The 20,379-nt window shown below is 36.3% G+C and overlaps 1 protein-coding gene across 1 annotated transcript in view; it reads left to right on the forward strand.

Moving 5' to 3' along the window:
* Nucleotides 1-1,214: 1,214 nt before the first annotated feature.
* The window catches only part of LOC149069519 (stromelysin-1-like), a 47,696-nt gene continuing 28,531 nt past the window's right edge, over nucleotides 1,215-20,379 (forward strand). Inside the window, exons 1-2 of the mRNA XM_089249652.1 lie at nucleotides 1,215-1,632; nucleotides 18,591-18,723. Of these exons, the coding sequence (XP_089105778.1) occupies nucleotides 1,501-1,632; nucleotides 18,591-18,723 (265 nt within the window). The 5' untranslated portion in view covers nucleotides 1,215-1,500. The remainder of the gene's footprint in view (nucleotides 1,633-18,590; nucleotides 18,724-20,379) is intronic.

Genomic DNA, 20,379 nt, shown 5'->3' on the forward strand with positions numbered 1-20,379 from the left:
GTTGGCCTCGCGGTTCAGCCAGGGCAACAACTTCCTAATGGGTTTTCGAGGAGAGAGTGCCCGTGTAAAAAGTTAGGGTTTTTTAAATATTTTTACCCTTTAAGGGGCAATGACGAGATATCTCGTCTCCATAAAAGCCTCTCATTTTAGCATTGACAAGCTCAGATATTTTATGTAAATGCTTTCTGAATGGAAAACTTATCCCTATACCTTTTAGTTCTCGCCTGATGATAATCGGGGGGGGGGGGGAAGGACCTACTTAATTGAAAAAGATATGACATTTTGAAAGGGGTTTTAGGGATTTCTACTTCTGCCGGTTAAACGGTTAATCACTATATAACCCCTTGCAACATGAATGATGTATCTAATGCGGAAAGAGGAATTATGGAATCACCCTGTATATTTTTGAATAATTAACTGAAAAAAAACGAGAACCAAAATTCAGTGAAAAACAGTCGATTCCGCACAACCTTTTACCCTTTTTTTGAAATTATACATTGATAAATGAAGATACAGTAGAAAACCTCTCTTTTGCGGACACCGGCGGGATAAAAAAAATCAGTCCGTAAAAGTGATCGTTAATCAGGAGTCTGAAATGTATACTTTTATTTTCATAACTGAAATTATTTCTTAGCTGTAAAAGAGGGAGTGACCGCGTCTGAGAGGGTGTCCGTTAAGAGAGGGGGGGGGGGGTTTTTACTTCTTTAAGATACGATTCTGGAAAAGGTGAGAAACATCTCCCGTACGCACGTATACAAGAAAAGTTGTATACAAACAATTAATCAATTTCGATCTGATTCCAACCTTGATACATCATGGAAAAAGAGAAGAAACTCATCAAAACAAATCCTTCAAATGACAGTCACGATTTTAATAGCGATTTTTTTCCTTCTTAAAAAATCGGTCCGAGTCTCTTCTTATTGAATGAATATTATTTAGTTCAAAATTATACATTTTTTTTTAAAAAAAGAAGAAATTAGATAAAAGAGATTTCTTTTTCTGTAATATTCTAAAAGAAATAATAAAATAGGTAAATAAAAAAGGGTATAATATAATATAATAAGAATGAAAACAAGATTTCCCGCCGGACGTACGCATGTCTGTCTGATGAGGAAGTTGATTCACCAACAAATACTCTTTTTTTAGGTAAAGAAAGAAGTGTCTATTTTCTTTTGCTGTTTTTCTTTCTCTTCATTGGTCCGCAAGACCTTCATCAAGAACAGTTAAGCTCTTGCAGCAACGATCGCCGGCCACGCAACCAACGATCCAACGACGCGATTATCATCATTATCATTATTTTTTTTTCTCCAAATAGTGGGAAAATTGTGTGTTGTGTGTACATGTGTGTGTGTGATCTAGTCAAATCGCGAGAGGAGCTGATCTCTTTTTTTCTCGTCTTTGTGAATGTCTTTTGGGACTTTTCAATAATAATTCAGTGAAGTAATATTGGAGAGAGAGTGAAAGAAAGAGTAAGTGAGAAGAGAGAGAGAGAGAGAGGCAATGGGCCGCGAAGGGTCGCTACTCTCTTCTCGTGTGATGTCTTCGTCTCCGCTGTCACTTGTGTTATGGATTTTGTTCCTGTGTTTTGGTGAGCTGTGTACTGTTCCGGTCTCTGAGGACGAGAATGCTGTGGTAAGTACAGCTTTCTTTGTAAAAGAAATTTGTATGATGTATCATTTTGTCTCTTTCCCATGGTAATGTTAATTTTGATTAAAAGTTATGGGATCAACAGTTCCAGATGAACCATATGGGTTTTTCTGGACTATATTAGAAAAAAAGAAATGTTTAGGGCCAAACTCAAGTCTGATTAGAGCACGTTATACCTATATACCTCTTATATACCTTATTATATATATATATATACAGTTGAATCCCGTTTTAACGAATACCGATATAGCGATAATCTCGTTTTAACGAACACTTTTTTTAATACTCCAGATAAGCTAACATAGGAACAATGCATAAAGTTGGAATTTCTTTATAACGAAATTTCGTTACAGCGAAGTGATTTCTCTGGTCTCTTGGAGTTCGTTATAACGGGATTCGACTATATATACATTATATTATACCTTATATACCACGTTATACCTTAACTTGCGATATCTCCTCAATGACTCGTTTGGTGCATACACAGTCGAACCGTATATAACGGTTATAACAAACTCCAAGAGACCGGAGAAATCACTTCATTATAACGAAATTTCGTTATAAAGGAATTTCCGTTTTTATGCATTGTTCCTATGTAAACTTATTTGGTGGATTAGAAACGTGTTCGTTAAAACGAGATTTTCGCTATATCGGTATTCGTTAAAACGGGATTCAACTGTATATTTAATTGCAAAAACACACACACACGCAATCACGCACTCTACAAATACTGGACAGTAACAAACAAAAAGGAATACAATAGAAAAAGAAAAAAAAAGACATAACGAATATACACTATGTAGCCCCAAGAGACACCAAGTCCTTCCAAGAAGCCAAAAAGAATTTGTATTACATTGTGAGCCGCCAAGTACGTAGTATAATTATAGAAAAAAAAGAGCATGTAAAAAAATTCAAGACATGTTGTATAATAGTTCAAAGTAAAATGACATCGGATTTAATGAATTTCAAACAATATGATGCGAGTAAAAAGTAAAAATCACAAATTCAATTTCTCACAAAATTCAATTTTTCTGAGATATTTGAATTCAAAACTGAGAAAAGTTGTGAAAGCACAGCATAAACTAACGGACAAATCTTCTTCCCCAACTTTCGTCCACTTTTTGAATTCAAATATCTGAACGAATATTGGACTTGAAAACGTAATTTTTTGTTGTTGTTTTTTTTTCGCCTCAGCAGAGACGGGGCAACAACTTTCTAATTGAATATTAGAGGACAGAGCAGGGACGCCGGAACATGTATGCTCATGTTGCTAAAGCAACACCAATCATTTGAATGGTACTGCTCAGAAACATCAATCATCATTCAAATATAGCTCCTTCCCCCCCCCCCAGTTCGGGCGATGGAAGATTTACCAAAAACGGGACATTTTTGTTCAATGTGTGACATATGGTCTTCATACATATCCAAGTGAACATTATGTTCATTTTACTCGAGCAATACTAAACATTTTTGACTTCCGGCGTCCCTGGGACAGAGTAAACAGATTGGGTATTAGAGGACAAGGAAACCGGCAACCATCCTCTAATCAGAGGGACATCTTGTATAAAAATTTAGGTTTCCTTATTTTGTGACACACTGTATTTTCGCTCTCGAAACTGGTACGGAGTGATTTTTGAACACATTTTGATCATTTTTTAAACTGGAGTCACACCTCTCTGACCAACGATTCAAGAGATATTGCCGAATTAGGACTTGCAAGACATCGTGTATATTCTAATTTAGTAAAACTCCGATATAACGATATTCCGCTGACCAAGACAAAAATATCGTTGTACAGGGATTGCCGTTATATCGAGAAGCTACATTGTCATCACGTGCCACCAAATTTTATGCTGCCATCTTTTCTGAATCTGCGTTATTAGTACCACCAGAAAACGCGCTTCATAGTGTTTTATTTGTCGCAAAAAAAACGAACTTACTATCATTCGGGTGCATTGCCCACGTAAAAAGGTTTACGGTATTGCGCTTTTATGTCGTACAGAGAAAGTGACAACACCAACAGCCTTATCAACATTTTCGGTGATCACGTGACGCAAAACACCAATGTTATTAGGCGCTCTCGGAAGAATGAAAGCAAGGGATGAAGTTAAAATTAAATTCAAGACAATTTTGAGCGAAATATAAAAATATCGCGTTGTAGTGGTTTCAAAATCTCTTAAAAATATCATTATACAAGAATTTATCTTGGTAGAGGATATCGTTGTATCGAGAAGGGGTTTCATGTTAGACTATAGGCAATTCCAAACAAGATTTGACTGAAAAAAATGTCGTTGTAGAGTGATTTATGGTTATATTATATCGTTGTAGTTGTATCCACAGTATCGTTGTAGCGAGGTTTCACGGTACTGTCTTTCCCAAGGGTGCTATAAAAGTAAAAAGTTTGGAAACCCTAGTTTCAGTTGAAATCTCAAACTCCTCCACCCTCGTTTTTAAACAGATATTGTTCAATGGGAACTTTACATGTCACCGTCTGGTAAAAATATTCAAAATTTTATTGAAATATTTAACTAGAGCCGTAAAAATGGACTCGAATACGTAAGTACGAAATACTTCAATTACCATTTCGACAGTTTGCAGAATCTTGTTATCGGAAATTCTGAGATTAATGAAAGTACACAGTGCCGTAACTAGCCATTCCTGTGCCCTGTGCAAGAATATGCATTTACCCCCCCCCCTTCTGGTCCATTCTTGGGCCCCCTTCCAAGTGGGCCCTGTGCGAGTGCACCTGTCTAGTTACGCCACTGAAAGTACATATTATAATTTGATGGCCCCCGTGTCCAGAAAATTCACCGACAGCAATTCACCTAATGGAAATTTCATTGTTGGGAAAATTCACCGACATCAGTTTGAAGTGAGTGAATTAATTGAGTGAATGAATGATCGCGTGAACGAGTGAGTGAATGAAGAGTAAAACTGGCCTGTCACTAGAACTAACTTGCTCTCACTCACTTACTCACAAGGTCACACAGTCAGTCACTGGGTGACTCATTCTATCACTCACTCAGGAGGGTCGCTCCCTCTGTCTCTCACTCACTACCTCACTCATTATATCACTCACTTACTAGGTTGCTCATTATATCAATCACTCACTTACTTCCCAGGTCACTCACTTACTAGGTTGCTCATTATATCAATCACTCACTTACTTCCCTTGCTCACCAGGTCACTCACTCAATGTCGCTCACTATGCTACTTGATCACTCTTTCAGTAGGCCGGTCACTCACTTCATCTCTAGGTTGCTAAATGACTCTCTAGGTCACTCACCCTGTCTCTTGCTCTGTGCGTCCGGTCCTTCAATGTTCAATGTTCAATGTCTCTTGCTCTCTCACTGACTAGGTCGCTCACTCTGTCACATGCACGCAATCACCAGATCGCACACTTACACACTAAGTCACTCATTCTGTTACTCTTCACTCAGTAGATCCCTCAGTCTCCCACTGGGTCGCTCACTCTGTCACATGCACTCAATCACCAGATCACACAATTACACACTAAGTCACTCATTCTGTTACTCTTCACTCAGTAGATCCCTCAGTCTCCCACTGGGTCGCTCATCATGACACTCATTCACTTGGTCGCCCACTCACTCACTAGATCACTTACTCTATCTCTAAGTCACTCATTTTTCCACTCACTCGCTCACTATGTCACTTACTCTACCTCTAGGTCGCTCACTTTGCCACTCACTCGCCCACTATGTCACTTACTCTACCTCTAGGTCGCTTACTCTGCCACTCACTCACTGACTGGTTTGCTCACTCGCCATCACTTACCCCGTCACTCAGTCAGTAGCTACTGTATTATTTACTGATTATCGGGTCATTTCTTGCTCACTTAACTGACTCGTGCCGAGCTGTTGTCGGTGAATTTTCCCCAAACCGAAGGGTTCCTCTCAGAATTTACCTCTCAGGTTTTCCCACAGAAGGGTAAATAAATGAGATCCAGAAATGCGACAATTGTATCTCTAAAAAGGGGGGCACCTTCTTCCTTCAACATACTAATTGGCGTCAACTGACTAAAGTTATTCTATATTATCCATTCCAATTTGTGACTGACCATGACCTTATAGGCTAGAGGGCACAAAATTCTCAGTCCGCGCGTCAGATATACGTGAGAACTACACACTCCCTCGTTAACATTCCTACAGCAACCTCTAACGTATAAAGGATAATCTACGATATTTCTGCCACGTGCGGGACAGAAACTAGTGTTTAAATTAGAGTGCCCACGTGACTCATATTTTGCGGAACGTTCTCGTAATTTTGGCCGTCCCTCTTTTATTTTCACAAAATGTTTCGTTTTCTTTCTCATTTTTCCTTCATCACAAAGCATTGAAGGCCAAAATCAATAACAGTTGAATTTATGAAATCAGGAATTAAGAATATATTTTCGTGAATTATAAATTATATTATGATGATTTTTTGCTCTAATTATCATAATTAATTATAATCATATAAAAGTATATTCATCTCACATATTTGTACATGTCTTTTTTTTGGGGGGGGGGGATTTACATTTGACGCATATTTTTCCGCGATTGACGATTTTTCAGAAATTTTAGCGATAGTTGGCAACTTTACTTGCCTTGGACAACTTTTTTTTGGCTTTGATTGGTAACTTTGACAATTTTGCGGTTGCAAATGACATCTTTACTTGCCTTTGAAAAAAATTTTTGGTAATATCCCGTTATATTATATGAAGTAAATACGGTCAACCGAGGTATTTATAGTGTTGTGTATATTTGACACTTTTCTACCGGAGCAACTTTCACAGGTTGGATGGAACACCTTGACGGGCCGCATATGGCCAACACCTACTAGAGAATTTTTTGTTTTCTAGTGGGTGTTGATATGGCCCGCGGACCGGAGGTTGTGCACTCCTATAACAGGCTAGTGTGCTATAAAGAGCCAACATTCGATCCAGCTCCCCCATCTCATATGGTTATTTACTTGAACATATTTTTTTTACATTGAGGGCCTGTGATTTAGTTTTCTTTAGTATCTTGATAATAATTTAGATTTTTCGTAGAAGGAAATTGTCCTTCACGACTGGTTTTACAAATATCGTCATCAAAAACAATGGAAACTACACTTCATGTGCAACATCAATAAAATCATGTATCCCAGAATTCGGGAAAGAAGTCACTTCAATTTTACTTTTAGAAATAATTTCAGAAATAATGAGAAATGCATTAGTAGTTATTTAAAGAAATAATTTTAGAATTTATTCAGAGCAATAATTTCAGAATTGTTGAAAGCAATAGTTTTATAATCGATGAGAAATGGTTGTAGAATTAATGAGAGAAATTATCTCACAATTATTGGAAGAAATAATTTCAGATTTAGGGAAAAAAAATGTATTTCGCAATTCGTAAAAGTTCAGAATTAATGAAAAATATTTTCTGAATTATTGAAAGAAATATTTTACAATTAGTGAGGAATATAGAATATTTAATGAAAAAATATGCTCAAATATGCTTCCCCACACACCCAGGGATGCGTGCACTCCTGTTTAAGAATCCCTGTCCTATACGATGGATTGAAGAGTTCAACGATATTTCGGGTAACAATACTATAGGTTTGACTTTTGAACGGTACTAATTAGCAGTAAAAATTACACCGCGCTCTATAAACACGCGTGTTTGAAATCGTGACGCAACAACTACCCATTGACCTCATCCCACAAACGCGATTATCTTATCAGGAATTCATCAGGGTAAACAACTACTTTTCTTGGAGAAGTCGGACAATCGCCCGGTATCGGTCACATCATTCAAACCCTTGATCGATCGATACATCGATATTTTTTTTTCTCGTAAATTCATCGAATATTTTTCCTCATCCGTGCTACGTATTTCAAAATAACAGTCTTGATCGCAATTAACCAGCATTTGAACAGAATAAATAAGTAAAAATAAGAATAAGTAAATAATTCTCAGAATACATATTCCGCACGATACTTGTTTACCGTTGAAGGGATCCCTGGAGAGATTTCGGGGGTAAAAAAAGGGTATCCGTGAGTTTGGATGAGAAAACAATTAACTTCTCGTTTTTACACGGCTACATTATTTTGTGAAAGGGTCCGTGCCATTCAGTTAGTTTATCGGCACAGGAAGTCCACAGACTTGATGTTATTGGCACAATGAGTCCACGGACTTGATGTTATTGGCACAATGAGTCCGCGGACTTGATGTTATTGGCAAACGGAATCCGCAGACTTGTTGTTATTGGCACAATGAGTCCGCGGACTTGATGTTATTGACACAGCATCTTCACAGACTCAACGGTATTGGCACGTGGAGTCCGCATATTTGAAGTTATCGGCACAGTGAATCCGCAATTTTAACGTTATTGCCACAGGGAGTCAGGGAGGCACACTGCTATGGCACAGGGAGTCAGCACACTCAACGTTTTTGGCTATTGGTTTGTGGTTCGCAGATTTGACGTTATTGGCTATTGATTTGGAGTGGTCCCAAGAAAAAGAGGAGGTTTTTCGACCTCTAACCCATGGGATCAACTTCATTTCTCATTTTTAATTTATCTTCTAAAAATTTACGAGAAAATTAATACATATGCAGGAGTTGGACAAAATAATATGCACACCTGTGAAATGAGACAAAATATTTATTAATAGGCTGTTGGCCCTTTTTTTTTTTTCATTAATTACAGCTTGTATCCGTCGGGGGATGGACAAATACAAGTCATGCACAACAGTCACAGGGATACGTAGCCACTCCTCCTGCAAAAAGGCCACTAATTCAGAGCGTGTCTATGGAGGTGGAAACCTACTGCACATTTTGGCCTGCAAAATACCCCACAAAGGTTCAATTATATCAAGATAAGGGGACCGAGCGGGCCACACGAGATGTTGCAGTTCATCATGGTTTTCATCAAGCCAGTCTCCGACAATTCCAGCAGTGTGAACGGGCGAATTATCTAATCAGGGAACTAATATTGCACCATTGGATGAAGATGGTCGGCCAGAATACTGACATAAACCGATGCTTTAACCCGCCCATCCCCTGGACAACAAGTGGGCCGATACCATGGTGAGACATGACACCCCAAAGCATCACTGATCTCCCCCCATGTTTAACAATAGAGAGGAGACAGTCAATATAATAAGCTTGTGCTGGCGTTCTCCAAACGTAAACACGTCCGTTAATCTGGAATAATGTGAACGACGATTTATCTGACCAGATGACATTCTCCCATTGTTGTTGTGTCCAATTCTTCCAATTTACATCGCATACGAACGCTATCACTGCTACGACTAGACTGATGTGTGCACATTATCGCCCACTAAGTGGAACTCTTCCACACCAGAGGGCGGGCGTATACGACAAGTTCCTATTTTGTCCACACAGCCCCTGTATCTCTCTCCTACTAAAAGTTCCGGTCTAGTGGAGATGACTCAAGCTGTAAATAATTTTCAAGTAAAACGGATAATATTTGATCACTTCTCTCTCTCAACATGATTTCGAAACACGTACATCCTTTCGTTTATAGGCTAGCATTAGTCATACTTCCGATTGCGGTTCAGTTTTCGTATCTTTGTGTCACGCCTTCGTTATGTATGCATCGATAAATAATCACGTAGTCGTCAGAAAGGATCGTCTCATCCATCCCATGACGAAACGGGATTGTCGCTTCTTTTCCTGTAGGCTGCCCACGTGTTATTCACCACCGCATTCCTATTAAACGAATCAAATATGTCCTTCGATAGATATTGCAAACCGGACCGAATGATTATAATAAAGTCGCGCACAGTTAAAAGTCTGTGTATAGTGAAAAGTGAAAAACTCGAAGAAAATTAGTTTTTTTTCGCATTTGTTATAATAAATCAATGCGTTTTCGGTTCTTTCTCTCTCTCTCTCTCTCTCTCTCTCTGAGCATTTTTCTTCAAAAGCCTCTGAAATTCGATGACCAAATCAAAGTTGGCTTGAAAAAAAATCAAAGTTGGCTTGGGTGGGGGGGGGGGGGGGAAAGACCATGAATTATGTTACGATAATTATGACTATAAATGAATTGAATGAAAAATTTTATTGATGTGGTTGATGTGAAAATCAAAGTCAGCAATAGAAAGATAAAAACGGAAATAAAACAACTGTTCAGAAAAGTGAATAAATGTTATATAAAGGGGAAAACATGGGGAAAAATATTGTGACTATAAATATTCGTCTAACTCAGTGTTTCTTAACCTTTTTCAGTTCATGGCCCCCGACGGATCACTTTTTTTTCTCGTGGCCGCCCTGTCCTATCCAGGGCCCCCCTACCCTCATCCAAGAGAGATACTTTCTATTTTTTTATTATGAATGAAATTTTAATAAATCAGGCCAATCTCTAGAATCCTGGCTAGGCACGGATTCAAATGATGAATTATCATCTCTCCCACGAGTCAAATTATATGGTAAAAATGGGTCTAATGGTAATTCTTCGACAGTTAAAATTGCCTATTTCCGTTATTTACCGTGTTTAAGATCCCAATTTCCCGTATTTTTCTTCATGAAATATAGTCACCCAACTCATGATGAATTTTTTTCTATTGAAATAATTTTTTTTTTCACTGCAATTTGCAACGACTCTTTACTTCCCCGCCCTTCAGCAATTTCACTAATAATTCGCGAATTAGTCATAAATTGCATTTTTTTGGCTACAATTAACGATGTCTATACTTAGGATAGCAATTCCCCGTATTTATCTCGTTGATATATGCATGCATGCCAGAAGCACGAGTGTGCAATGTTCTTTTATCAGCCGTTTGGATACTTTAGTTTGCTATCTAAGTTTCGCCAAAATGCGAATGTACACCCCTATTGAAGCACGGTACAAAACATTTTAGGAAAATAACTTCCATAGAGTAACATGGATGGAGTAAACATTCAAACGTCCTTTACCACATTCTTTTTTTTTTTCAAGGACATTACACATTCGGACTTCTAGCATGAGGAGGACGATACGGTTACCTCAATAACGAAGGTAGGTTTAATTTCCCATTTCAAACCATAAGGACATCGCTGCACTTATTTATAACAATTATAATAATTGAATCATTTTTCATTCAGTTTGAACAAAATTACCGTGTCTACCGGCGGAACACCTGTGCCACCATCGCAGACCCATAAATTGAGAAACGCTGATCCAGAGAAATTAGAGAAACAGACCTTTTTTTTTCAAATCAAGTCAAATTTATTCCAATTCAAGATATGTAATAAATTACAGTGCATAATATATTGTTAGTCGACAAGTGACCGGTGCCTGTACAGTCGACCGTAGACAATTTATGATCAAATTATTAGTAGAAGGGAAAGGGTCGATAGTAAATGTGTTAAATAGAATGCATCTACACATCCAAACAGCATAAATAATTGTTAGAAATATACGCACATTCGTACTTATTTACTATTACAAATAAAAACACTATATCCAAATACAATTTTCGTATAAAATACATTTAAATAAATTGTGTGAAGAATGCCGAACAATCATTAAAAACGCTGCACCATTCTCTAAAGCAAACAGAATCCAAATTATTGACCGCTTGTTTATGACTATACATAATACTGTGTAGAATACAATGCTCAATTCATGGCCCATGGACCATCAGGCGTATTCTAAATTGCGCTGCCCGTAGTTTTTTCTACCTTGGATGCCAAGAGATCACTAATGAAAAAAACTACTGTGTATATGAGTTCTACGGAGATTGGTCTCGCGAAGAAAAAAATGCTTGATTTTTTTTTTCACAATATTATTACGCTATTTCAAATCACACATACAGTAATTTGGGACTACTTTGCACCGTTTTCGAGAGTTTATTAAGAAAACTCATGAGGCATGGCAAATATGTAAAATTATTATAGAAAATTATGGTGATTATGTAAGAGTTGCCATATAAAGCCATCACAATTTGTTTTTAAAACTTTTATGAGTTTTTAAAGTTGGTGCAAATTAACCTATATGAGGGTGTTACTTTGCACTAATTATTTCTTAGCAAGACAATGCTTTTGAACACTGTCGACACAAAATTTATTGTGTTACCACATAGTACTACAGGAAATTGATTTCTTTTTTGGTCTCGAATGGAAAAAGTGATAAAAATTATTCACCAAAGTGCAATTCCTCTCATTTAACAAACAGAAAGCAACTTATATGAATGAAATTTGATATTATTTTATCAGAAAATAAGCAAGAGACAAGCGATATTAATTTTAAACGCAATTGGATTGACACCGAGCTGAATTAAGTCTAAAACGAAGTGAAAAAAAATATATTATTTCGGCGTTTCTTTATACGACTTTTTGGGTGGTGCATAGTAGCCCACAGCTCTGCTCAGAACATTACCATCAAATTACTATCGAGCATATAATGATAAAAAATCAGTGTATTACAACTTCATACATATGATTTGAAAGACAATTGTTTTTAAATATAAATAAATAGCATTTACTAATTATTAAGTATGTCTTTTTTGACAGAAAATACAACTTTTTCTTGACAAAAATCCCAGGTGAAATCAACTGGCACAGATATGTTTAGAAAACGATATCCGAAATAATGGATGCACTGCTTATTAATCCTGGAAATAGGGCTGCTAATTAAAGATATATATATAGCATAGAGTTAAATTATTTGACGGAATACGTGTTGGATTTAATGATGTAGCTGAGACAAACATGAGAGAAATTCTCAGATACAACTCACCAGATCTCACTGATGAACAATGTTTCGTAACACATCGACAATGCCATGAGAAATTTATTAGGAAGAAGCTGTTCCAGTGAAACTAGAATTTTCAAATTTAAGAGAAATATGCAGAATTCTCTGGATTTGCTGGTAACGTTTTTATAAGGAGACGGAAAATGCTGCTTGTCAGAGTCGGATCTCGACTGTTCCATTAAAAAGAGTCATCAGCCTATCATGCCAGGCTCTTCGGGAAAAAACCTCCATACTCACACTAGGATCAGTCAGGAGTAGTGAGTGAAGACAGAAAAGTACTAATTTATTTCATTCTTATTGTCTATATATTCACGGGATTTATTCATTAAGTTTTGATAATTAATTCATCAGAAAAGTGTTCTTTTGCTTTAGGTTCACTTTTTTTATCTTTCGGAAGAAAACCAACCCCCTTATCCCTATCTTTCCCATATTACATTCAACTCACTTTACACGATTTCGACTTACGCGACCATTTTGCGGAATCAATTAATTGCTTGGACGCCTGTATATAAGTTGACCTATAAAGTCTCCTGTCAGAAAAAATCAAAACCGTTTGCAAATATGCAATAGAATAGCCGCTCATCAACGATGAATCTTTTTCCGGGATTGGTGTAAAGTTAACCGTATAGCAAAGTATTACAGTAAGAGGAAATTTCAATACACTGTGGCACACGATCGGTTATCAAATCATATGGGTGGCCCACACTCACCAAAAAGCTCAATACACTCACTCGCATATAGCAAACAATGTACGCTAATATATACTTGCGGATTATTTCAATAAAAGTTTGAAATAAATTTTTCACCAAACAAAACAAATTTGAACGTAATTCAGTTTTATCATCAATAGCGTAATCTGTGACTTGATAGATTCAAATTTTTATCTAACTCCATCTTTTTTTTTTTTTGTCTTTACGTAAAAAAAACGGTATTTCTCAAAAGAAATTTCTAAGTCGAAATTTTTTTTTCCGCTCCCGTCAAATTCAAGACAAAGAGATTCTACTGTAATAATGAATAGAAACATCCATCAAAAGCTGACAGCGCTGTCTTCAAAACATAGCTTTTTCCCCCATTAATATAATCATATAGAAAGCACCTTTATTTTTCTTATACCTTAATTAAGAAGCACGCGCAGAGAAAGAAAGAACTACTCAATTTGTCATGAAACTGGATATACTCTTAAGAAAACTGACCATTTATCAGACAATATCTCAACAATTATACATAGAGAGAAAAAAAATTCACTAATTTTTTTCCACAGCAATTATTTACACATTTTGTTTTTCTACGTGCGGAGTTCATTGAAACGTATAAAGAAGTCCTCCCACCATAATGACTTTATTCACTAAAAAATAAGCGTCTTCGATTCTATCTACGCACAAGTAAAAAATATATATATATTTTTCCCCGTTTTTATACATTTCTTCTTCTTTTGTTTCTAATAACTTTTTTTTGAAGAAAAATATAACCTTGCCCTGAGCATGTATTTGATGAGAGATAAAGCAATATAACCGAATATATATACAAACACACATACACAAGGTAATCCTGGACAAGATCGACCTTGGATTTTCGAACCACCGGGTTCTTAAGGCGTCCGTCTTAACACACACACACACACGCCATATATTACACCTTTCGAAGCCGATAAATGCGGTCTCTTTTCTGTTCTTTTCTTACCTCTGTTCGTTATGGTCGAGTTCTCACGCTCAAAATCAATCCTTCATTTAAGATTTTGGTTAAGATCTTAAGGGGAAAATTGATCATTTCCCTCACATAGTCTCTTAATCAACATCCGAGTATAACACCATTCTATGCAAATACGTTTTCGTTTTACATCTTGAGTAGATAATTTTCTGCTATTTTCACGTTATCGTGCAATTTTAGATTCCCGTGTTGCTTTTTTTTTTTTTTCTTTCCTCGGTGTGGTCATACGTGAAATTGGTGCGAGTAATGTCCAGTGTTGAATGTATTATGGAGTAAGGTAATAGCCACTGGAAGATTTAGCGTAGATAATTATTGTCTTTTCTTTTTGGACTATTACTTACATCGATGACTATATTTCGTTTGAATCTATTATTTTAGTTCTTGGAAGATATAAAACAGAGTGGTGATCGATTTGGTAGTTTAATCGTAGGATATTTGCGAATCAAAATGCAATATTTCTTTGTGGCTTAAGTGCCTCCATTTGATAATATATATATTTTTTCTATGTAATTTCATTGTTTCCGTAGAGGTTAATGTTCTCAAACTTGGTGTCACAGTACAGCGGATCTTGAACTTTAGTGAAATGGATCAGCTATATTTTTTTTATGGAGTGAAAACTCTTTCTCTACAGAATCATTTCTAAAAGTGTATTTCAGAAACGAACTTTTAATTATTTTAAATGCTTCAAATTAATGTATCTGCATTATATTACAAATCTGAATGATTTGTCTGATAACCATTTTGGAAAAAAAAATTATTTCAAGTAGATGATATGTTTATGAGATGTCTTAAATCATTCTCTGAAATTAAGTATCAACGAATGAATAATTCACTAAAATTTACATAAATCAGTAGTTTTCAAACATTTGTCACTTCTGGTAAGCTTCCTCTAGTCATCTTTCATCCGTAACTCTCTACAATAGTCTAGGAAATAACCACTTTAAAGTTTTCAGCACAATAGCCTAGAACAGCGGTTCTCAACTGGTGCTCCGTGGAGCCCTTGGGGCTCCTTGTGCACTCTCCAGGGGATCAGCGGCCGCTTGAGGAAAATAAAAAACAGTAAAATAAAAAAAAATTATTATAAATATTTTCAAATAGTAAAAATAAATCAATAACTTTGATGAATAATTCAGAAATGGGCCTACGGGGCTCCGCCATATAATTTATTTACTAAAAAGGGCTCCGCAAGTGAAAAAAGGTTGAGAACCGCTGGCCTAGAACAGTGTTTCCCAAAGTGGGCAATATTGCCCTCCCTCTGGAGGGAGATGGAAAGATGCATGGGGGCGGCAGAAGCTATGGGTTTGGTATAGGATCCTATGAGTTGGTGCGGGTTGGGGGCGATGAGAAGAAAAACATTTTGAAGAAGGGGAGATGAACCAAAAAGTTTGTGGGAAACTACGGCCTAGAAAAAGAAACCAATCCAAAGCGCTGAGCAAAACAGTGTAGATCTTACAGAGAAGTGTTTTTCAACCTTTTGTTACTTGCGGACCAGTAAAATTAAATGAAAAATTTCAAGGACTAGCATAAAGAAAGAAGAAATATTTTGCAAATTTGCGAAAAAAAATAATAATTTGAAGTCAAATTTCTCTTCTGACTTATTATATTTCATATTTACTCCACTATTACATGCGACAAATAGCGTTTCACTGGGACCCCTGTTGCCACCAATCAAAAATATCCATATAAATCTTGAACAAAAATTGATTGTTGTCGCTAAACCGGTATATGGCCATAGAAATGAACAATATGGTGGTATTTTATGCTCCATAATTCCGGTTACTATGTTTTCTAGTGCTTACCAGAATGATTATGTGACAATCGTAAAAATATATCAACCGATATTATGGCGCCTAAGATGACGGTATTTAGTATAGAATAAAAATATCTACAGTATCACAGTACATATCAATAATGTTCATGCTGCACGCAGGTTTAAAACCAACGGTCAGTTTTACTTGAAGTATATTATATTGTAACAAATAGTGTTAGTTTTATTTGTTAGGTGGTAGCAGGAGTCCTCTAACAAAGATATATTTCAAAAGTGATATTTTTCTCATTTATATTCTACTAGCCGCAATACCCGGAGCTGCCCGGGTTTTCTTCAATCACTGGGAGGATTGAAAAAGTGGCAAACCATTATGAAGTAGTGAACTATCATACATAATACTGGCAGAATTAAAGAAGAGGCCAAACCACTGTAAAGGCACATGCATGCCTGCAGCATGCATATGCCTTTACTTACCCGGAATAATGCAGCCCCCCCCCCCCAATCATGTAGTGGCTTTAGGAATTTGGTGGAATGTTTCTAGGACCGGCACGATATTCCAACGCACGAGCACCGTTGCACGCGCGCGCGGCCCAGCGATTGAAGAACACTTGCGCAGAGAACAATTTCTTCACATGAACAGAATAGTATCGAAAAGAAACTTTTCATAACACAATAACGTAAATTTCCAGGAAAGAACCGTTTCAAATCGTTTAATAGGCACACATTAGTATCACATTGCGTTGACTGACTGAAATAGATACTTTTTTTTTTTTTCAGAGCATGCTTCTCCCTGATGGATGTGCTCCGTGCAAACTAAATGCATCCAGATTATTTCAACATTATTTCCTACACAGTTATTCGATGTACCGAGCACTCCATTTAATGTAGTAGTTTACTTCACAGATGTTAAGGCATCTCGCTTATCGACCATGAGAAGTTTAACATGTACAAAAGGCGTGTAATTTTAAATTAACAAAGAATAGATTAAAATTAATATCTTTCATAAAACTCAAAAGATGTCTCACAAATTTTGGAATTCAGTTTGAAAACTCACAAAAATTAAAAATATTTGTAAATTTCAATGCAGTTTATAAAAATAAAGTTATTCTTACGGCGTGCTCTCTTTAGTGCAGAAAAAAAATAGTTTAAATTTTGGTCGATACGGGACACTGCACGAAAACAAATCACTAGAATTTTTCAAATCAGAGTCATAAAATGCAAGGTTAACAGCTCATTTCTGAATTTTCCTGGTGCTAACATAAGGTTTTCATTGTAATGTTGTCATTGGTGGATAGAGCACAATTAGTGAAGTTGTTACACTTCAGCCGCGAATCAAGTTTTACGAACATTCCAGACACTGAAGGGAGATTGAAGAACGTTTCACACAGATCTACTCCTGATTTGCTTCCGTGCAGTGCCTCTATCAATAAAAATTTTAACTAATTTTTTTTCCCCTACATAAAAAAAATTCTCCATTCATGAGAATAATTTTTTCGCAGACCGCATTCGAAGTACCAATTCCTTCAATTTTTACGAATTTTCAAAGTATTTATGAATTTATGGGACACTCTGTATATATGTTACAGTAAATATGATAAATGTGGTTATTATATGTATAATAGTTGACCGTATTGGTGAATTTCCCTAAAATTATCCTTCGCTTTTACCGGCGATTATGCGTAATAACCAAGCGTCGCGTTATTTGTGAATATGATAAATCGTTCTGTATGATGTACTATACATAATAATCCATACACACACACACACACACACACACACACACACACACACACACACACACACACACACACACACACACACACATGTATCGTATCATTATATCGAGGTACGATTCTAAAATTTGTTATCGTTGTATCTGAATCAGATTATATCCATCACATATACTAGACTCATTTGGAATTTTTGTCATATTTATCAAATTCACCAATTACACTACTTTACCGCACGCCAACTCAGATCATACATCGCCATACGTCAATTTCCAATCAGTGGGTAGTTGAAAAACTTGATTCGGATGTTCTTTGCCCAGATTCGAACCCGTGGAATTTGACGGTAATTTTCATAGTAAAAGATGGTACTCAGGCGGTAGATCACCAATTACATTAGGGCATTATTCGTAATCACTGATGAAGGCGATAAATTTTGAGTCAAATTTACCAGTGGCATTTTGACTATTATGCATAATTGTAAAAGTGATAAACTTATCAAATTTACCAAGACGATTGATAAGTATGCATAATAACCGGTTAATATGTATTAATAATTGATTTATCACATATATTTACCGTAACATATACATATTAACGAAGATACTGAGTATCTACACAAACTGATTTATTCACATCATATTGCACCAAACTGAGTGATTGTTATTGGGCTCATGTGTTTGGAGATTTCATAAGTTGTAATGACCATGTTGGACTATGTGCAAAGAGCTTACTGAAAAAATATATAAAAAGATTGTCTCTTTTTCCCCTCTTTTTCTTCTTACACACACACACACTTGCCTACCTACAGTCTTTACCCTTCACAGCCGTTTACTGGCACTTCCCAAGCGTGGTAATGGAGTCTTCTTCGGTGCCACCGACAAACCGTGATGTTCACATCATATTGCATGCATTTTGAAATCTGTAGAATTTATTCTTGCAAAAAAAATTTTTTTTTTCAACAGAATTTTTCATATGTTTTATTTTTCCCTTCAAATTTCAAGTTATATCTTCAAAAATACGGATATTTACGAGATCCGCAGAGCACTGAAGGTGGATACGCATCGCTATTGGACGAGGACTCTCTCACGGACGCATTAATGGAATTCCAAAGATTCGCTAACATCAACCAAACAGGTGAGTGAATTTCAATTTCCAGTAATTTTTTTTCTTTACGGAGTTTCTAACCCAAAGATAATATACAGTTGAATCCCGTTATAACGAACTCCAATAGACCGTCGAAATCTCTTCGTTATAACGAAATTTCGTTATAAAGGAATTCCGGGTTGTTTAAAAATGTCCCTACGTAAACTTATCTGGGGGATTAGAAAAGTGTCCGTTAAAACGAGATTTTCACTATAACGGTATTCGTTAAAGCGGGATTCGACTGTAGAAGTTTTTCCTCCATAGTATTATTTTATAAAATGATAAAAAATATAAGAAAATTCGTAGCAATTATTTATAACGGGGGTCTTTTTAACGCATGGCCCGCAGGCCACATGTGGCCCTCAAAGCTTTTTGCAATGTCCCGCCGACGAAAAGACTTACATACTTACGAATTTTTTTTATGTATAGAAATCCTTAAAAAATTCTATTCTAGAATTGGTGAAAGAATTAATTTCGAAGTTCCTTTTAGAAAACATTTCAGACCTAATGAGGGAAATTATTTCAGAATTAATGAAGATTCGTATTTAATGAAAAAGATTTATAACTATTAATGAAAATTCATATTTAATGAAAGATAATGTCAGAATTAATGAAAACTGGTTTGAATTGAATCCAATGAAAAACTTCATTCTGAATTAATGAAAATTCATATTTAATGGAAAAATATTTCTCAGTATTAATGAAAATTCATATTCGATGAGAAAATAATTTCAGAATTAATTAAAATTCAATTTTGATGAAAAATAATTTCATATTTAATGGACATTCATATATATTTTATGGAAAAAATAATCTAAGAATCAATCCAATTTTCCAATAATATAAGGCCCATTGGTGGGCTAATAATATAGGGCCCTATAACTACTAAACCACAGATACACCTCGTCCATATTCCTCTAACGACCTGGTACATGTTGGAGTGTGCCTGTGTACGTGTAGTGTACCCGACGTGAAGTTTGTTTCTGTGTAATGCTTGTTATGTGTGTTGCTGCCATCTGCCATCACTTTTTACTAACTATGAATGAAGTGTAATGATTGAAGAGTACCGTTGTAGGCCTGTTGCTCTCTGTTTGACTTTTTAACGGGGCGATCGGCTCTCATTTGCGCCTTGAAGTTGGGAACCAGGGCCCCCATAACTAGGACCCAACGGACCCACCAGATATAACGTTACAGCGTGAATCTAATACATACCATGGACATGTGGTATGTAGACTTGTTTTCTCTCTCTCTCTCCTATCTACTATACCGTTTTTCCTCTTCTCTAGTTATTTTTTCTTTCTTTCTTTTTGCTTCTTCCTTCTTCTGAAACGGGCAAACGTGTTACCAATTTCATCGTCGATGCGTCAAATACAGATCTTCCAAATTTGTTGCCAAAAACCTGTACGTGAAGAGGTTAAAAAATTATATAACTGGCTTCAGCATTGCTTTTTGAGTTATGAAGCGCTGAAACAACTTCTGCTAGATTCCTCTGTTTTATTACTAACACGGCTGAACAATTTTGTTTTATATGAATAGAAATTTCAAAGCATCTTTCTCACCCCTCTCAACAATACAGCTTCCTAATCATGTAGTAGCTGCAAGAATTTGGCGAAATGTTTCTCGGACCGGCAGGAAATTTCCGCAGAC

This window comes from Pholcus phalangioides, unplaced genomic scaffold (assembly GCF_987345545.1).
Source record: "Pholcus phalangioides strain wild (caught in Gottingen) unplaced genomic scaffold, Ppha-v1.0 ptg000022l_1, whole genome shotgun sequence".
Lineage (NCBI taxonomy): Eukaryota > Metazoa > Arthropoda > Arachnida > Araneae > Pholcidae > Pholcus > Pholcus phalangioides.